This window comes from Trichoplusia ni, chromosome 5, assembly GCF_003590095.1.
Source record: "Trichoplusia ni isolate ovarian cell line Hi5 chromosome 5, tn1, whole genome shotgun sequence".
NCBI classification, from domain to species: domain Eukaryota; kingdom Metazoa; phylum Arthropoda; class Insecta; order Lepidoptera; family Noctuidae; genus Trichoplusia; species Trichoplusia ni.
The window spans coordinates 7,076,094-7,097,504 of NC_039482.1; the positions used below are offsets into that span (position 1 = coordinate 7,076,094).

General features: G+C 35.1%; 2 protein-coding genes across 4 annotated transcripts in view; one reads left to right on the top strand and one right to left on the bottom strand.

The window, feature by feature from the left end:
• LOC113494262 (anillin-like) overlaps positions 1–13,757 on the bottom strand; it is a 54,198-nt gene extending 40,441 nt beyond the window's left edge. For 2 of the 3 annotated variants that reach the window (XM_026872527.1, XM_026872525.1), the window contains exons 1-6: positions 13,548–13,757; positions 12,952–13,435; positions 11,028–11,147; positions 10,525–10,724; positions 9,941–10,069; positions 9,464–9,553 (exon numbers count right to left, since the gene is read on the bottom strand). In XM_026872527.1, coding sequence (XP_026728328.1) covers positions 9,464–9,553; positions 9,941–10,069; positions 10,525–10,724; positions 11,028–11,147; positions 12,952–13,435; positions 13,548–13,565 — 1,041 coding nt within the window. In that variant the 5' untranslated portion in view covers positions 13,566–13,757. The remainder of the gene's footprint in view (positions 1–9,463; positions 9,554–9,940; positions 10,070–10,524; positions 10,725–11,027; positions 11,148–12,951; positions 13,436–13,547) is intronic. The other variant, XM_026872528.1, reaches the window with a different exon arrangement.
• A 1,502-nt stretch (positions 13,758–15,259) lies between these two features.
• LOC113494271 (waprin-Thr1-like) lies at positions 15,260–21,286 on the top strand. The gene is made up of 4 exons (XM_026872541.1): positions 15,260–15,341; positions 18,708–18,770; positions 20,265–20,432; positions 21,086–21,286. The coding sequence occupies exons 1-4, from the start codon at positions 15,338–15,340 to the stop codon at positions 21,184–21,186; spliced, it is 336 nt and encodes a 111-aa protein (XP_026728342.1). The 5' UTR covers positions 15,260–15,337; the 3' UTR covers positions 21,187–21,286.
• Positions 21,287–21,411: the final 125 nt, after the last annotated feature.

The following is a 21,411-nucleotide window of genomic DNA, read 5'->3' on the forward strand; positions in this document are numbered from 1 at the left end:
GACATTCGATCCCGACAAATACTCGTGAGTAATTGCAATATTTCATTTCATGAAGACCATGTGATCTCATTAATAATTCTATATATAAATAGTTCTAATTAATCGTAATACTCACAACCCTATTCCAAAACGGAACTGCATCAAGTCTTATACTACTTTCGTCATTATAAAGCACATGTAAAGACAAAAACATTTTAGAACGACTCTAACATGTGGTAGGGACAACAAAAAACAAAAGGTATTGGCAGAATTTGAGATACCTCTGCCGTCTTAAGCTGTTCACTGTTCACTGTTCTGTACTGCTCCGTGTGTCAAGAACTCGAGAGTCGATTATAACTAGAATCAGAAAAAAGTTTTTACACTTTTTGAGAAAATGATTTGCTATAAACTTGGGCATTTTATTTTTGTTATAAAACCTAAAAATATTATTAAAAGAAAATCAAGAGCGTGTCGCGTGCCGTTGCAGCCTGATGAGCAGACTGTTAGTCTACATTGAGATTGTGACGTGTGCCATGCTCGTTAGACTTATTATTAAGAATTATATAACATATTTTAAATGGAATTAGATAAGATGATTCGTGGATGGCGTGATGAGCTAGACATGAATAATTGAGATACCTTTGCCTTTAAACGAGAAAAGAAAAATGGAAAGAGTAGGGAGGTTTCTACTCTGAAGTGCGTCAGTGGGATAGCAATTGCTTACAATAACCATTTACTCTTATTAATTTAGCATAATCTTAATAAGATAGACTTTGAACAATCAAATATTGTGATGAAAAAGTCTTTTTGCTAGGGGCACTGACATTAAAACAGTTTTACCGTCTTATCTAGAGTAAGCTTCCTTTCATCGAAATAAGCGTTTAATAATATAATCAATGTTATTTCCGATTTTCGTTACACAATTACATAATCTCAACGGCGACGTCTAGCCAAGTTCGATGCACTCCAGCAATCAATCTCACAAACCTTTAAAAGAAAAACTCCCGATCCAAACGGACCGGTAAATGATGCGCAAAAACTAGGTTCAACAAACTGAGACCGTGACCGTGTATAAAGACCCACTATTATACGGTGATGGTATAGAAATGTGAGGTCTGTTGGGACTGGGTTTGCAGCTGAAAGTCTACCAATACATCTCAAACTATAACTGCTGTATTTGTGCAAGAGAGTCGAAGCTATACGAAGTGTATCTTGCCATCTCGCTTCCACTACTGTAAATGTTTCTTTTTTTATTATGGTAGGTCTCCAGGAAGGCAAGTTAGCATAACAACGATGCGTAAAAAAAAACGCGTTGCGACATAAAAGTTGCGGCTTTTAATCGGATGTAAAAAGTTTAAAAGATAGTAAATTCACGCCGTTTAATAGCTTCAATTTATGGTTCGTTTTACAACATATGGCGTTGTGTGAAATTCGATTTCCTACGAAGCAGGACAGACAAAATGCTGTTTGTTTGAATTTGAATCCTACGCAATATTGTGAAATTTCTATCTATCGGCGTTTATCTATTTTATTGTTGTTTAACAAAAACAAGTGCAGTACAATACGTTTTCATGCAACAATCGTTGTCCTCGTCTACATGGGAAACATATAAATCTGTTTTCTGTTTGAAACACTAAAGCTACGAGTATTGTTGTCAATGATGGCGCTTTAATAAAAACATTGCTTTAAACATTACGTAGAATCTTTTTTACATACTGCATCTGTATGCTTGTTACCACTTTTCGCTCTAACACCTGGACCGATTATGATGAAATTTGGTATGCAGGTAGCTGGCACTTTTGCCTAACACATAGGTTATTTATCCGACTGCGTTAAAGGAGAGTAATGTTCTTGTAGCTTTAATCGACATCTAGGCAGGTGAAGCGGTAAGCAACAACGCGTTCATTATAAAATATATATTCAATGTATTAAATTCACGTTTATATTGCAACAAAATGTACTCGTACTCCTCAGGTGCTGCTAACTGCTAAAACCTAGACGCCATAGAGTCTAGACTGTATTCACATATAGCAACAAAAGCTACATAATTTAACATGTCTTCCAAACAGCGTGTAACGTACATTACAGCGGTTTAAATACCGAAACATATTCACCGAATTTATCGTATTGAATTACACTTGCTTGATAAAGGGAGTCTGTTACGAGAATTTTGATAGCATACATATTTTAACACGTGTGAATATAGCTAAGGTTATAAGGAACAGAAAAAGGTCGCATGCAACAACATTTGGTGGGAAAAACGTTATATGTATTTGGTTTGAAGACTACTTCATCATAATTGTTCATATTCATATACTTATTATAAAAATATTTATTTGTGAACAGGTAGAGAAACGGTGTCTTTTGAGTTATGAATATCAATCCCTAAACGTTCTGGTAAAGTAATTACAAAAAAAAAAGATTTTTATGCATGTGGTCCCTGTCCGAACTTAAAGAATGACTAACTCTAAGATATCATTAGTGGTGAAAGGCATCCTAAATAACCAGTAAAGTGAGAGTCGGACTCGCGACACCCGGGGTTTCGTACGAATAGGGTAATAAAAGGGTCCATCGAACCAATCTTTTCCTAACAACCATTGTTATCGCCGTTTATAAGATACAGCCTGGTCACAAACAGATGGATGTATGGACAGCCGGACAGACAGCGAAGCCTCAATATAGGGTTTCATTTTTAACTGAGAGTGGGGAACCTTAAATTATCGCTTTGCAACTTCTGTAAGCCAGGATCTACAATTAATCCAAGGAAAAAACCGTACCACCTAAGCTCGCTAAATCTCAGGATAAACGATTACTGTCTTGGAACCCGCAACGAAATTAATCAGAAATATTCAGAAAAGATATATTACAACATTCCAGCAAAACACGGGCTTAACGGACAAGACAAAATAGACACAGGTTTCTTGAAGCAACAAACGTGAATATTAGAAATATCGAGCGACCCATATAACAGTTACACGGAAACGACACGACATGATGACATTTTAAGCGGGCGTAGCATGCGAGATGCGTATTTAGATTGCACGCGGAAACTCTTGCGCAGCTAAAATACAGATGTATGGAAATAGTTTTGTATGATTTCTGTCTGATTTCGTTTTGCAATGGTAAAGGTGAAACGAGGAGATGAATACTGTTAGATTTACAAGGGTTTTGTATTAAAGTACAATACATCCTAATGAAACTGGGACTATTTTTATATTGGCCGGTCTAGTTTAGTGGCTGCTATTTCGGAGGTCAGGATAAATGTTCGTATCATGAGAACGATCCATTACGTGTCATTTATCTACGTTTATCAGTTGTCTAGTACTCTAGCTACTAGCTTTGTTAAGTTTGATATTAGATCGAGTTATGGACTATAAAATAATAAATTACATAGATGTTTTAACACTTTTGGCAGTTCTTTAATCTAGTTCCGATCATCGATCTCCGTTACTGATCATTGAATCATTTGCAGCAATGAAATAGTTGAGAGAGACTACTACTTTAAGACGCGGTGGTAGACCCCCGGCCTACAAGTTTCAATTACATAATCCTATATAAAACAAACTATTCCATTCTAAATATACCCCTATCTATTAGAATATAGCACAATGGTCATCTGTCATGATAGACTAAGGACTAGTGTTACAAAATAAACGGCTCTTTATGTCCGTGTTTGTCTACTTCGCTGTCTACGCTGACACACAATCGGGATTATTCGAGATACAATGCAAACCATTGTCAATATGTTTACAACTGCCAAGCTAATATGTATGGTATTAAGAATAACTGTAGACAATAAAATATATTTCACTAAGTTTTGGATATCTTTGTCTTATAGAGTGGTACAAGTTACCGCAAAATGCGCTTCGTATCGCGTATTCGATCCCCGCGTAGGATGAGCATTGGCGTGATTGACAAATGATCGTTATAAGCTTTCGTCTTTGTGCGTGGCTTGATGACTTGAATGTTAGTGAATCATTCCGCGACCCAAAAACAGATTCGTAGTAGGTACGGGGGTCGACCAATATTAAGAAAAAAATGGTAAATTGCAAAACTGGGTTTAGTTTCCAAAGCAACGTTTCTTCAAAAATGAAAAATTGTTTTACTATTAGTATTTACTACAGAATCAGTACCTTGCTTCCGCATTGCGCAAAGTAAATTTAAGTCCTAAATAGATTTCATTGATCCAAGAAAGCTATAAAATAAACCATAACAGTAATTAATATCATAAAAGAATGCACGAATTAAACATTTCAAGTTCAACAATTTCAAATAACATGAAATAGATACGTATTACGAAATTGCTTGATAATTGAATTGAATAATGATTTAGCAATTTCCTGTTAAATGTCGTCATTATGTTAATAAAGTAATACTGAAATATTATACATATACGTTGCTGCATTATTTCTGTCTGTATGTAATTTGATATGTAAGTGTCTGTTCATACGAAGATGCATAAACAATATCGAATTTTCATGATACAGCTCTTTACGCGGGGTATTGCAATATTGTAGGTAACTATGAAAACACATTTTATTCATTAAAATATATTTTTGTTGTTTTAAACGACCCTTGCTCTTAGATATTTAATACTTGTGTCGCACCCAGACTCCGAACAAGCATTTTTAAAACGTGTATTCCGGGCAAAGTGGGTTTGGCGTGTGACCTATATCACCTATGCGTAAACATTAAGGATGTGATCTATCACTTAAATATGACTAATAAATTAGCTGATTAACTATATAAACATTCTGCGAATTTTGATATAATTATTTATATCTATCTATATCCCACTCTATAGTTTGTTATTTTTTTCATATAGGCCTTTTTACAGGCACTTTAAAAGCGTTACAGTAACTAACCCATATGGATAAGTTACTGTAAGCTGAAGCTTCTTTAACTTTTCTCCCACTACTAAAATTTGTCACCAGCCGTAACGCATGAATGAATTCAGTGTCATCTCTTTCTCTCATTTGTATGCGAGCTTCGTGACGTCACAGACCACACGTGGACAACGTTGGGGATCAAAGTATGCATGAATGGGAGATTATATTTAATGGACTTTTCGACTATCCGAGTGTTTGTATTTTTTTGTTGTTTAAATGCTTAAGTTCGTGCGCGTGATTCGAATTTCAATTGTCAGAATTCTCAAGACTTTTTAAATACAGTAGGGTTTGCATTCCGTTAAGAATGACAAGTATATTACTAAAAACACATAAAATGTTTTGATTAATATAAGTCACTAGCTGACGTCTATCCTATCCTGTAAACTATCCTACGTTTTAATCCTGGTTATAAACAATAACTGTGTACAAATTTGCGTCGAAATCTATTCAGTGGTTTTTGCGTAAAAGAGGTACAAACCATCCAACAGTCCAACATTAGTAGGATTAGTAAGATATAAATTACTTATGAGTTAAGAGTGCGCTTTTCCTTTAAGAAACCAAGAAATAAACCATTTTAATACAAGAAAAACAACTTCTACCTCAACAATACTTATGCAATATTACAGCACTCAAACGAACACTGCCCAAAAACCATAAAAAATCAAATCTGCGGTCAAAACACTCAAGGCTTTCTCCGAGAAATATCATAAAAATCGTACCAGGAACAAAGGGGGCCACAACTAATCTCCCGGCCTTTCTCATAATGTTTTAAAAGAGAACAATAGGGCACACTCGGGCGCATATTATGGCGTCATTATTGGACCTGAAAAGCGAACGACTGACGAAAGAACTCCTGCGCAGACTTTATGGGTGAACCTTGGATTTAGGGTTGGCAGTTTCCTTTATTATTTTTATATTATTAGTTTTTATTGTAAAAGATCGAATCTAAGACTGAATTACATACATACAGACATGTATACCATAAGTTCAGGGGACATACGACCATAAGGTATAATGAGCAAGGACTAAAATTGGTAAACCCGCTAACATCAAATTGTAGTGCCGGAAGTAAAAGTAACTATCAAAAAACTCATGGTCCTTCACTATTTTAAAAACCATGATAAAAATGCTTTGTGTAATAAACACTGTTTGTTATCTCTTCCTACTAATATTATAAACGTGAAAGTTGATGTGTGGATGTTTACTCTTTCACGCAAAAACCACTGAACGGTTTTAGACGAACCTTGTTACACACATAGTTTATAACCTGGATTGACACATATGATAGTTTTTATGCCGATTTTATGTCCCCGTGAGATCATTTTCGCTTTGTATAATTTGCGATATGCTAGATTACTGATAAAGAACTACTTAGATCAGTTTTTACTTAAACTATTTACAGACTTATCAGCCCTATTGGGTAGTCTCAAAATTCGGAACGAAGTCAGAAAGCCTTTTGTTAGCAGGCCACCCAACGTACGTGGTCGTCGAGAAATAAATATAGCCGTAAAAGATCAAAATAGATCGTAAAACTCACTGTGAAAGGGGAGTGACGAGACGTTGGGTATTTACGTAAATGGGGGTATTTTTAATCTGTGTGTTTTGCTGTGAGTTAGCTTCGGTGGTCTGTTGATATAACTTGTGTTGTGAGATTGTAACAGAGGGAAGAACAGACGCATCGCTCCCTACGATGTGACTGAGCCGTACTTACCTTTGTACTAAATCAAAAATTAAAAGGTATATCGAGCGTTTTGTTCTAGATGGTACCAATGTGAAAGTAGACATAATATTATTTTTAACGATAACTCGAAATGCTATTCCATTCAATTTAATTAAAAAAATATTCATCAAATTAGAAGACGGATAGGTATTGAAAGAGATCGTCATCCCTACTGTGCTAGTTTAGATTTATGTCAACGGAATCTGATTTTTAAACCAGTATGCTCATATTAAGAGATTAACGTATTAAGCAATGACGCTTCATACGTTTATCGCATTCCACAATGTGAACTTAGGTGGTAGGTACATAAGAATATACATAAGTTTTGGACCATATGGGGGGCATAGCAAAAGTAAAATAATTATGAACTGTATGTACAATTTATATTCTTAGTTTTATTCTCAAGTAAATAACAATGTATGTTTCTATTGGGGATAAAGTTTCTTTAAACCTAAGCAACGAAAATTAGGTCACTAGACCAATACTCTACAAAATTGAGCACAAATATTGAATAATTAATATTCGTGAGAAGTCAAGGGCATTACTACACTAACATTATAAACAACATGGACAGACGGACAACACATGCAAATAAGGTTTGATAACAAAATAGTTCCGATTAGTATTCAATGCGGGTAGGCGTCAAATCGTTCCTAAACGCCGTGACTTTAATCTTTGATCATGTGTGACTAAAGAACGGTGTGGAGATGTGTTGTTTGTTATTTTTTGTTTTTTTATTAAATCTTTACTAATCTATAACAATATATAAAGCTGAAGAGTTTGTTTGAACGCGCTAATCTAGAAACTGTTGGTTCAAATTGTTTCTGTGTTGAATAGAACATTCATTGAGGAAGGTTTTAAGCCATATACCATCACGCTGCGACTAAAAGGAGCGAAGATACAATGGAAAATGAGGGAAAAAAACAGGGAAAATTATTCATCTTCGAGGGATTCTATTCGCGGACGAAGTCGCGAGCAACAGCTAGTAGTAATATGTGTCGTAATTTATCTATAATGTGTATGTATCTAGAAATATGTAAGTATGTTTTTCAGTTGGATATTACTTATAATAAAAGCTTTGCTTAGTTTAAGACTAGATGGCGTTATGTGAAAGTTGTGGAATATTATAATATAATGGTTTGCATCTGAAGCTTATTATGCAATTTTTGGCGTTAAAAACGATTTAGTACCGGCGCGCTTAATACACAAACGCTTAAACTCTTTCCACAAGATGGATGATTGTTCGTCAGACAATCTCGAAGGATAAATATTGGTCATACTTTATTAAACATAAGTATATTATTTTTTGTCAATTTTCAATTAGGAAAATATTTAGTATGAACAGCTTCTCCATTGTTTCCTAGATCAAAGGTTGCGGGGACCCTATGATTACTATGTTATTAGGCGAGAAGACATAGTAGGTAACAAGGATTATCTACAACGTCATGAAAAAATGTTAGTAAGTACTAATGTAATTCAATTTTCAAAATTTTGGCGTCGATGAATAGACCGCTACGCAACGCATTTTTAACGCCTACTAAAATTCACATAGCAATAACACGTAACGTCAACAATAACGATTGCGTGCTCATACTTACAAGGAAGAATAAACCGATTATCACGTGATGCAACTTCACCGTGTATCGTCGAATACGTACAACCCAAAACCATTAAATAACACGAACACCATTGTACCAATCATAGGAAACTGAGGGTAGTTAGTAATAACTAAATGTTATGGGAAAATTTTGATAATGGAACTTTTTAAAACTTATAACACATTTAATATTACATGCCACTGATCTTTTTATAATACGCTAGACTGAATATTAGCTTCCCAACAAAAATGACGGTCGACAATAACATCCAAAGTTATTTTTTAAATAATGATTGTCATTTAATTTACTGGAGTAAATATCAAAAGTCGGTCAACTAGTCCAAAGGGTACCGTCTTGCCCATGTGTTGAGGAGGTCAGATAGGCTGTCGTTCCCTGTAAAACACTGGTACTTAGCTGAATCCGGTTAGACTGGAAGCCGACCCCAACATAGTTAGTAGCAGGCTAAGATGATGATGCTATCATTAACTCTGTTCTCAAATATTAGTTTTGAAAACGGCCGCTACTGCTATCAGCGCCATTTTCAATTAAGTTTTCCCAATAATTGTTAGCGATTTTTAGCCCAGCGTATTATAGCAAAGATCAGTGTTAGGAATCATGTACAATACCGTTTAGGCAGTAGTTCCAGGCGTGTGTAAAACCAGCCTTATATCTTAAAAGAATAAATTAACAAAAAGTGTAACTTACCTTTTCACTTATTATTTTTAATTTTGACTTATGTCATTGTCATTTTGAATTTTTAAAGTAAATATGTCCAGTCAAATTGACTTACGATAACGCAAAGAAAATTGTACCTAAATAAATGTGAACGAATAAAACGAAAAAAACATAAAAAAAATGCAATTGAGTGGTCTACTAAAACAATTGAATAAAATCTAATGTAATCTAATTATTGATAAGAAAACTAAGAACTTATAAAATTTACGTGAAACAAAAACGTCAAGTTTCATTTAAAAATGGAACACTTCCTTTTTTTCCTCTGTAATAAAGAGTTCTGGGGCAGACAATAAAGAGTCTGTATTACAACATTTTTAATAAGTATCTTGTGTTGAAAAACAATTTTACTTTGCTTCAGTTTTTCACAAGTAAATTACTAAAATAATACCGCTGTTTATATAAGCTTTTAGAACCAAATTGATCATAGATACTGTATCGACAATATTAAATAATCCAATTCAATTGTACCACATTTTTTCACACCTGGAAAGAATTGCATACTACATAATACAGTTCAGAAGCCTTAATAGCTAAGTACTTACCAGTTCTGCAACTATCTGCCTGTTGAGTCTCTGGCACTCGTTCATAGAAGATTTCGTGAACGTGTGCGAGTCGAATTTCTTGGTTTCTTTCTATAAATAAAAGTTAGTAAATCAAATGTCTGTAGAGAAAATGAATATCTTTATGATAAAGGTAATAAGGAATGTTACGAAGGGATACAGAAAGACAAAGTCATGTCTAGAGATTAGATTGTGTTTTTGACCGAATGCCTAATTACAATAATTAACTATATACAATCAATAATGTTACAAAAAGTGCCTAAAAACGTCGTAATAGAAATAAAAACTTTTAATTTAAGTGCCTAAAGTTTGAGTCGATCTACCTTTTTAAAAAGTTTTTTTTTACATAATTTTTAAACACTGTCTAATGAATTCCATGCTAGACTAAGTTGTTAATAAAATGTATAATTACTAAACGAAGTAAAAAATAAACAATTTTTAGTATAATATGGTACATACCGGTCTTGATTTAGCTGAATCTAATACTTTGTTGATGTCCTTGAATGAATGTATTGAAACGTCCAGTGTGGACGCGTCCTTGTCTTGCTTGGCTTCCGATTTAGATGCGGTCTTGTTACTGTCAGGTTGCTGTGAAGATTAATGGTAAATATAAGGTAAGATGCAATTTCGAGAGGTATTGAAAATATTGTCCTGGCCAGGAGTCTTCTTCAACCAAAAGCTTACTCCGTTCGACAAAATCTATGCAGTGGAACGGATTTGAAAGTTTCATATTATATCAAACGATTTTACGTTGCCCGTGGAACTATTTTTGATTGATAGCGGGCGAGTCCGCGGGCAGCAACTAGTCCAATATAAACAGGAACAACATATTTTTGAATATTAATAAGAAACTATACTTTTTAAAAGATGCAATACAACTATAAAAGGAGGCGCAGTTGCGAGATGAACTAGCAACCCCTACTAAGGACTCTGGTTCCCGTGGAATCCCGATAAATACACACGGGCAAATCGCTGCATCCTTTAAGTATGAAGCACCCTCAAGAAAGTTACTACTGTTAAAAATAATAAAGCTTTATACTCACATAAGTATGATGACTCAAATCATCCTCCCAGTTGTTGATCTGGTCGGCGAGAGCGGCGAGCCGGCCGAACTTCTTGCCGGGCTGCTGTCTCGGCTTCTGCTGTTGCTGTTGTTGTTGTTGTTGCTGCTGCTCGGTCGGCGGCGTGGCGGCCGAGAACTGGAGCTCCGTGCGGTGTATAGGCGATGACAGGGTTGGGGTGTCTGGAATTATTATAGAAGATATTTTGATATATACATATTTTTTACATGTAAAAACACTCATTTTTCTTTAAAGCGAGATAAAAGAAGATTGTTGACTGCCCAAGACTGCCTTCGGGTTTTTTCGCGAGACTTACACTTAGCAGTAGACCAAGTTGAGGAAAATTTGATTGATTGATTGATTGAGATATAGTATTTTTAAAATTAGTATGAAATGTTTGACAACTAACGCATAAAAAAGGAACAAATAAAAACAAAGCAAGCTCTGAAATACCTCATCTAAAAATTAAAATTACAGCAACTCACCAGAATATAGATTCCCCAGCCTGTCAAGTCTTGACTTGATGTTGTGTCGTAGAGCAGGACGATCTGATTTACTCTCCGCTGCGTCTCCTACTGCTTTCTCCATGATACTAGGTGTGTCCTCTGAAAAACAAAATACATTATACTTTTTTTATCTTTGGGTTAAGGAAAGTTACAAAAACATTCATGTGCAGACAGGAAAAGAATTCCTGGATCTAATAAATTGTTTTCCTACACAGGAATCAAACCCCCGACAAGTCATGCACGGTGGGTTTGGTGTGGTGAGCTATTGAGTACCAGTTGAGTATTGGTGTATATTTATTAGTGGTAAATTAAAGTGAAATTAGATTCTATATATAGATTCTAGATATTTAAGCTTCAAAAGAAGTAATTAAGGTAATTATGGTATATAGTTTATGAAATATCTGCTCAGGTCAAGACCAGTTTATAAGCACAAATACATAAACATAAATTTATTAAAAATTCTGACACAAGTTAGAAACCCATCAACAACAAAAAAATAATTTAACAGATACTGCAATAATACTAATAAGAAATTTATATTAGAAACTAAAAAACTCACACTAAAACAAAACAGGAAATTTTAAAATTAAAAGAAACCTTACATACCCATCATATTACTTTAAAATTATTCAACCACAAAATGAAAAACTAACACCAATTATGAGGCACAAAACAAAAAAGACCTTTCAAATTAAAAATAAAACACACCTATTACACCTATTAGTCTCAAAAAAAACAACCCAAGCACACACAACACAACACAGCCATCAACCAACTAAACAAATTAATATAATCTTTAATTTTCTCAATTAACTAATGTTTTGTTTAACTTAAACTTAAATGATTTACTAAGCAATTAGGAGAACATTATCTTACGGAGGTGAGTAATATAATAAGTAATAAGCTCCCGGTATAAATGTCAGTGACTTTAGTTAGTCATGTATTCTTGCTTATTTAGATAAATAACTGCATGCTTTAACCTTCTTTGTGGTTTCTCTTTGTTTGTAAGTTTATGAATAAACTTTAGAATGTTTTAAGGGTTGGAATTTGAAGTATTATAGGTATACTATAGGTATACATATAATTTTTGTTTTGGATAAATGACAATAGTATGAAGAAAAAAAAATACTATACACACTCCATGATTTGTTAGATGAAATATGAATAGTTTGCATAACTTATCTTCATTCATCAACATTCAATTTAAACCTAATCAAATTCAATCACACTTTGGTAGAGATGAGCAGTTTAAAGAAATTAAAATTCATAGGTGAAGTATAGGAAATAGGTACTCTGAACTCTCTTTACAACAATATTCAACTTTTTTTGAAGAGAACCTGCTCAGAAAGCTTAACAGGAAAAACGCATAAAAACTCTAATTATTAGTCATTATGTTCAATTAATTAAATCAGTTTAAATTGAATTTAAATTAATTTATCACAAGCAAAATGTCTTAAAATTAGTTTGTAACAAATTAATTATCAACAAAATAAGAGTCCATCAATGATATCTACATTCTAATTGAAACACAAAGCACAGTAGTTCCATTTGACCTTATTTAAATTCAATAAACAAAATAACAATGATAGCATTATATTGCTTTTGTAGATAAATAAAGCTTTTATTGTTCAGTTTAGTTTAGCAAACGTTTTTGCGTTCCACTGCAACATTAAGAAGGTGGTATTACACAGACATTTCTTTCATATACTCAACAGGAGTTAGAGCAGACAGCCTTAGTTTGAAAAAAGAAAAAGGGGTTTATTATTCCTTCAACTTCACCTGACAAAATCCAAAAATAATATCTACTCAAAAGTACCCTAACAACACTGATTAAAATCTTATAAGTATTATTACCCGTTACACAAAAAGAACATTCCAGACTAAAAATATGGTCACAGCTTACCTGTGATCTCCTTGATGACCACAGTGTTGCCGGACTGCGCTTGAGAGTCATACACTACGCAAATAGGCGCGTCTCTTTCTTCTACTTGTACCTCAATCTGAATGTCATTTCTATGAGAAATATTGATCTCTACCGACACGTCAGAGTTTCGCCGGTTAATACTGCCCCTTTTGGGACTTTTAAACTCTTTTTTAGTCACAATAACATCGTTACGGCGCTGAGGCGACGCCACATCTGACTTCATACTCGACCTCTTTGCTACAGCTTTAGTAGGCGTTTCAGACTTCGTACAGTCCTTTGACTGCCTCCGAGGAGAGGTAATAGACTCCCTCGCCATTTTACTAGGAGACTTGACAGGGGAATTCTCAGATTTAACAACGGCAATGTTCTCTGATAGAGGCTTTCGTTTTGGCACGGTCTGGCCAGAATTCGCAAGTTTTTGGTCGATTTTTTCCTGCCGAGCCCGCGCTCTCTCTAACATGCGCTGTAAATAAAATAATTCATAGTATAAGTCAACTTTAAACACTAATATACATGCCTAGAATGACCTTCTCAACTCGGCGACCGTTAACACATAAATTATCGCGCAACCGTACCTGAGTAAACGGATCCATGATAACGATAAAAAAATTAACCAAGTATCACAAATCACACAGTTATCATAGTTTTTGTGCACTTCACACAATAATTATATCGTTCAACGCTTGTTTCTAAATTACAAACAAGAAAACAATTTCATCAAACATTCACCCGTTGGTAATTACTACAGTTTGACGTTTGAACCGAAATATTTGAATTTAGCTCTACGTTGATCCGGTAGGCGTCGCATGCAGATACGCTTTCATCGTTCGGAAACATAACCTAAGAAATATGTCGTTTTAGAGTACAAATAATTGAATAACAAATTTTCATGAAAAAAATTTGGTTCATGAATCCCGAAGCAAAAGCTAGTGACTAATAAAAAAACAACTAAAAAAATATAAGTTCGTTATACATCTTTTTTTGATAGAAATAACATTTTCTGTACGACGACATTATAAGCTGGTTCTGACGAGTAACAGTAAAATGTCTTTATAATATTTATAATGGACGGCATTTTTTCCGGACGAATTTTATTGTTATAAAAAACGAACTAGAACCATTGAAGAGGGAACAAACACTAAACCTATTTCACTGCATTTTCATAATATATGCAACTAATAGATGGCGTAACACGACTGATGTAACAGACTACAATATTTTACTTGTGCAACGTTTACGTCCGGTTATAAAATTGCTCCCGAGACCCGATAAACATAAATTGATAAAACTGAGAACTTCAGCGCTATCTAGCGGGAAATGTAAAGACCATGGGACAACTATAAAAAAAGAGAAATTTCTATTAGTTTCAGCTGGAGAGTTCCTCGTATCTGTCAATACATTTAGGATTCTTCTGTTAGAAATGAGTCCAACTTCTAATTATGGCATGAAAGCCAACTTCAGACCACTGCAAAAAGGCGGCGTGTTGTAAGACGACGCGACAGATCCCGTGGCGCTGGCTCATTCAGCTGAAGAGGTTTATCCCAATGCTGTTCGGCTTGGGTTGAAGTCATTAGCGTTTCACCTCGGAGAAAAGGATGTTGTAAGTCATCCGCATGTCGTTTTTCCTCAGACATACACAAAGTCACCAGTACCCAGTATGTCCATCTCCGAAACTTACGGGCGAACAATATTAATAAGACAGCCAGACGGCCCACATAACATTTTCATTCGTATCAGGTGTATCCAGCAAGAAAACGAATTGGGAAGTCACGAACAAAACACCTTGTATACTGTACACGCTAGGATCAGAACTATTTTAAGAAAAAAAAAAACAAATTATGCAAAATCTGAAAGAAATTAGATAAAGCTTTTCTCCCTCGTTTTCTTTTGCTTTTACTGGGGACCTCTGTCTTGTCTGTCTATTTCAAACTAATAACATCCCTCTTTTTGCGTCGGGATTTAAAAATAAAAGGAGAGAACTTAAGTTGGTAAACGTCTTAAAACAAAATAAAACAAACTCTCACACTTCTAATACTTGACCTAAGTCCTTGACATCAAACGATTAGCAAATTGTATTCATAAATTGTAAACACTACATGGCTTCACTTCGGCCAACATTGGCCAACACTCACCAACTCCCAACACCAACATATTCACACATCCATTGCTGCATTTGTTCCTTGGAGATAGTTAACCGTCGTACAAAATCGTCAGTGTATAGACACTGGCGTTATTCATGTGTGGTGGCATACATAATTGAATAAAGCTTATGATGTACAAAGCGTACTGCGGAACCAGTTTTGTATTAGCATCGGTTCTGCGCAGACGCATAGTGAAATAACAAGTTTTAAATCAATCAAGAAATATGGGTAAGTGTTATAGCAAAACATTTATTTATAGAAATAAGTAATATTTTGAGATAAGAAATGTTGCAGTCATAATTGTCATAAAATTCAAAGCGAGTGTTAAAAATGTGTGAGAAATTGATCTTTGTATGGAAAAATTGGTGTTGTTTATTGTTGTTAAATTAAGGGCCGAGAAATTGCGTAGTTGGAAAAAGATTATAAAAAAAAACTAATGCACGGATAGCCAAGCGGTTGAGGTCACTACGCTAAACCCGATATGCGCGACGTGTCGATTTTTATGTGATCACCGAATGCCTTTTCTGAATCTGGGTGTTTTTGTGCATGTGACTTAGATGTTTCTGAAAACCCCCACGATATAAGGATTTAAAAAGCGCGGGTGTCGTTTAAAAATAAAAAAAGAGAATTGGCAGATATTTTGTTCTGAATCCTCGTTTAAAACGGTAATAGACCGGGACACATATTGGCATTTCAATAATAGAGACAAGTACTTCTATTAGGCGAACAGAGTAATATATTATTATCCAAACCTTAGCTTCATGCTTAAACAAAAGTCTGCGAACTGGCAAACATAAATAATGTAGGAAAACTTAAGTACATACATACATACTGGCATTGCTAATAAAAACCGCATTGAATTCCAAACAACTTGTAAGCTATATTTGCTTACTTTACATTCTCAGATTGTCTGTTTATGTTGCTCTCCACGACATCCATTTACCTGTTTTTTTTAATGATTTTGAAGGCACTGGTTTTTATTTAAATAGCTGAGTGTGTTAACATTTGTTAACAGAAGTCGGAATAGTTTTATATTTACTCAGATCGCTAACCTTGTCTGCTTCTATTGGTATTCTAATTTGTTTTGAGAATCAATGGCAAAAATGCAGGACGGAGGATCAAAAACTTGATACCTTAGCTATCTCTGACATACTTATATCAGCACCTCTAAATGACAGAATCCATGGTTTGAGATCCACAGCTAGGGAACATGATTACAGATATACAGTTATTTGGTCAAAGTCCTCTTTTCCCAAATATGTATATAGAACACTTTGTGATCTGTTCGTACTGCAAATATAAGTAATCGGAGCAATTATTCACGCTTTGGGGGCCGGGAGAAAACATGATGCTTACATACAGTCATCTACGTAAGTCTTAGAACTTATTGCGCATAAACAGGGCCTGTAGTATCCAATGCCAAGAGAAATATCGTTTTCTGTCTGAATCCGCTTCCTCCCCCGAGAATATGAAGATGCACAACGCATGAGGATAAAAGCGCCAAAACAAACGTTCAGGTCTCAGTTCTCAAAGGTTATTATTTTGTCATAAATGAGAAAGAAGAGAAAAAAAATCTAAATTGTGATAGTCCATTTCGTGAGGATTATTCATTATTAAATGATGCGAACCCAACCGTAGTCAAATGCGACCCCATCGCCGCGTCAGGTCATGATTAAAGACGGTTGGTTCCGAAACTAGTCGGGCAATCTCGAAAAATACGCGTGAGTAGTTAAATCTAAATATCACGGCATTTCCAAATTGTTAGTTTTATTTTGCTCATCGACTCTTGTTGCCGTCTGTACCTATGTATGACACATGTAGGTAAAGTCAAAGATCAGAGCATATCTACAATTATCAGCAAAACATACCAGAGAAAGTTGAAAATAAACAACTGCACGGATAGCCGAATGGTTGAGGTCACCACGCCAAACATACTGTGTGCGTCGTGTTGCTTGTTCGATATCCGCGTAGGACAAACATTTGTGTGATCGGCATATGCTTGTTCTAAGTGTGGGTGTCTTTGTGCACGTGATTTGTTTATTTGTGAAAGCCAAAACAAGGACTAAGTATATTCCTTACACCGGTAGTTTTTTTAAACTAGAAAAAAATCTTAATATGTGCAGTTGTAGACAGATATGAGAATGATCTTAGCTTTAAATAAGGGGATACAGTAATTTGAAATCTCGTGTGACGTCACATACCAGTACGCTTTTTACTAGCAAGTGATGTTTTTAGACCTCACTACCAAACTTTACAATACACTATAGAACAACAATACATGGCGTAGAGGAATCTTTCTTCCACACCGGCTAATATTACTTCAAGCCGTGACAACAGACCCCCAGATCATGAGAATCATACATAGGTACTCCTTTAATATAAAACCTGTCTTAATCATTGTAAAGCTGTAGCTCGCTCTTGACCTACTGATATTAGCAAATCGTTATTTATCATGCAGTGTTATTTATTACTGATTGATATAATTATAAATGGAATACCTTGGCAATACCTTGGTATCAAATTCGTGCAAATAAAAAAGCTCATGTGTCATTTAATAACTGAAATATTCTATGAATCCGAGGTGAAGAAGTCTTTTGCCTGACAACAACCTAAATTTTATATTTACGTTGTTGTCAGCTCTGAACAAAATCGAATAGATGTGTACGATAATTCTGAATAAGCTATATTTTTCCACAATATTCTGATATGCATAGATTAGATCAGAGTCGAACTAAAGCGTAAAAGTCATACATTTAGGTTAGGCATAAAAATGGTATCAAATTTGGACTGAAAAGCAACAATTTAAGTAAAAAATTATCTGAAAAAGAATATAAGGATACAAATGGTTACAGGGTAGGTATCAAAGTTAAGCCGAATCGCGTCAATCATAAGGAAATAATGCCTGGAGCAAGAATATGAGGATACATGATTAAGAAAATTAAATGTTATTATTTCTTACACTCTAGGACTATATCGGTCGGTAAACAACATTGATTAATATGTACAATATAAGGAAACTTATTTTTCCTCTTAAGCAGTTATCTGCAAGTGCAAACGGACATTTATGGAAAGAAGAATATATTAATAGCATTTCGATAAGTCTTAGTCACTGGTACAGAATAGTCCTAGACAAAGAATTTATATTAAAGTCTGCATCCTACTTTAGTCAGGTTTCTGTGTACAATGGACAAAAAAAAAAACAAATTTGTCAATAAAGATTAATGGACTTAAACCCTAAGTCCATTAATCTTTAATTTGTTTTTTTTTAGGATTATTTTAGAGGCTTAGGTATTTTTTATTAGTACAAACATACATACACACATACTTGTACAATAAGTTTTCCACAAGTGTGTACTTAATACAATTTATCCATCCAATCATCGTTTTATAATGTGTATTAATTAGCTTGGGGTGAATCGCGGCAATCTCATTTTGAATTCTTGGTTGGGACCATTGTTTGATATTGGTGTGAAACAGCCAATTCAAAAAACGTCGTTTCGCGATTGACACCTTGGTCCCAAACGGGAAAGACTCCTTGTCACTGCATGGACTCCTTTCACCGTAGTGATTTAAACTATTTCTCTTCGATTTCAGGTTCAACTACAATCGTGCTGTGTGTCGTAGCTGTGGTGCTGATGGTGTCTTACACTGAGGCTGGTGAGTTCAATCTTCAATAGAATCTCTGTCGTATCAAAATAAGTTGATAAATGCACAGGAGTTTGTTCATGACATTGGAGCAGTGTAGAAAGAGAATACTCTCTCTTACTCTACCTTGTATAGATCGCTATAAGCTAGGTGAATGCTGCTTGCAAGTCACACTTTCGAATTAGATAACCTTAAAGTTCGTATCGTAAGATCCTCGATGTATAAGAGTAGGCACTGCTGATCACGAAATGGCAGCCAACATGGGACATAGCTGTGCGTGATCTATTGCTATCTATAAAGAATCGGTACACTGTATCTACTTAGATATGGACGAACTGGAAGCACACAGATTATTTGGAAATTCGTGACCGAAGGGAATCCCCGATTTGAGGGATCACAAGTACTTTGTTAAGTCTTTTATTTGGACATTATGCTCAGCCAAATGATACTTCACTGGCATAGGAATGTTAGAATGGTTTTTTAATAAGGAAATAGTACATTAACGGGTTGATCATAATGCATTACGGGGACAGTCACCAACTCAGGTTGAACCTGACAAGACCGGTCCAGTAATATCCGTATTACTCAAAACTACAATACCCTATTGTAGTTTGTGGTCTCGATATTCTTTGCTAATGGACAGAGTATAGACAACTTTGTAATATTTTTTCCTTACATCTTCCCTCAAGTTTTGCACGGGCTTTTTAATTGTACAACTTTTAAAGAGTGCCGCATTGAAAGAAGGACCTATATCTACAAATATGAAGGAATGTACTACACAAAGATGGCCTCTTTTATCTGGATTCATTTGTTTTTGACCTTTTCCAAAGCTGCGTTTAGTTCAAGTTCGAATTATAAGGGATCCGATTACCTGTCTGCCCGTCTGTTCACAACCCGTTTTACTGGTCTTATAGAGCATCTTAAAGTTATAAAAAGATCAGTTATTGTGGGTACTTCAATGCCCTAAGGTACGAAACTGTGTACAGACGTGATGAAGTAATAACAATTTAACATCGCCGTCATCCGTTGCGACAATTCAAGTAAATTATCTAATCAAGTTGTTAGATCCGTTTAAGGAAAACAGCTTTTTAAATTATTGCAACATTTCCAGAACCAGTCTGTCTCCAATTATTACGAAACTAGATATTAAAGAATAAAAACTTATAATTATATTTGACAGGAATTTATTATTTGAGTGTTTGGTAAATTGTGTATCACTCGAGGCATTTTCTTAACACACTCTTAAACACTTCTTTTTAGACGCGAGTTAAATAAGAAGAAAATTCGAGGTCCAAACCCAAAGAGGTCCAGCACACAGAAGCCTTGTCAAGAACTTTAATGCAAATTTCTTGCAAGTAACATTCCGTTCAAGTTCTTTAATTAAAAAGCAATCTAAGAAACAACTCTATTAAGTTTCGAATCTAATTATCTCGACAAAGAGGTACTTTAGTGTCAAGAAAAAGAGCCAGAAAACATTATATTTCATGAACTATCCAATATTTCCAGCTGGCAACTGCCCCCTGCCCTCCAAGGTGTACGGCTGCAGCCCCAAGTGCGTGCAGGACTACGAGTGCACCGGCGGTAAGGTGTGCTGCTCCAACGCCTGCAACGCTAAGTCCTGCACGCAGCCGGCCGCTAACGGCGCCGGGTCGCACAGCTCTAACAAGTACCAGTGTAAGTTGATGCTGAAGTATCCCGGCTGGGTACAAGTCTCTTGCTTTTTTTTCTTTACAACGCCATTTAGTCTCAAACTAAGCAAAGCTTGTATTATGAGTACTAGCTGGCTGATATACATACATATATTTCTAAATTCATACATATTATAGATAAATTACACACAGACACAGAAAAAATGATCGTGCTCATCACACAAAAATTTGTCCTGCGTGGGAATCTAACCACTAACCAACAGGCATGGACAGCCGAGTATGGTTTTGAACCTTGATGGCCAAGATGTCATTTTGCTCTACGAATGCTTGTTCTGAGTCTGGGTGTCTGTGACTTCAATGTTTGTGAATTTCTGCGACACAAGCATTAAAGACATAAGAGCGGGAGTCATTTTTTTTAGAATATAGAAAGAATATTTAAAAAGAAGAGCATCTAAGCTACTGTAGGTACTAGTAAATGTAAATATTGCGCAATTCTGATTTGCTTCTATCATTTAGATTTTCATAAAACATGAATTCCGCTGCATATGACGCTAGTACCCTTTGGGCTATTGTCACTTCTAAAACTTTTGGTGTTGATTGTTGAATTGGTTGATTATCATGACCACGTAGTATCACTTTGACTCTACATTAAATCTAATATATTATCTATATTCCCAGCTGGGGGAGCTGGTCAGTACTGTGACAACGTGAAGTGTAACTCTTTCGAAGTCTGCAAGATGGATCCCGCCACCAAGAGGATGAAGTGCAGCCGCCCTTGAACAATAATCTTCGTTTACATTTTTGTATAAGTTTTATAATATTATTATTGTGTCGGTTTAATGTTATAGAAATTAAATTGTTCTAAATTATATGTTGTTTTATTTAATCTCTGTTATTGATCTCTGTCACTGGTCTTGATGACTTAATTTGATCCATTGTCCTAATGGTATTTTAAATGCGAACATTTGTATAGATTATTGTATGGAGGTATAGATTGTAACTAA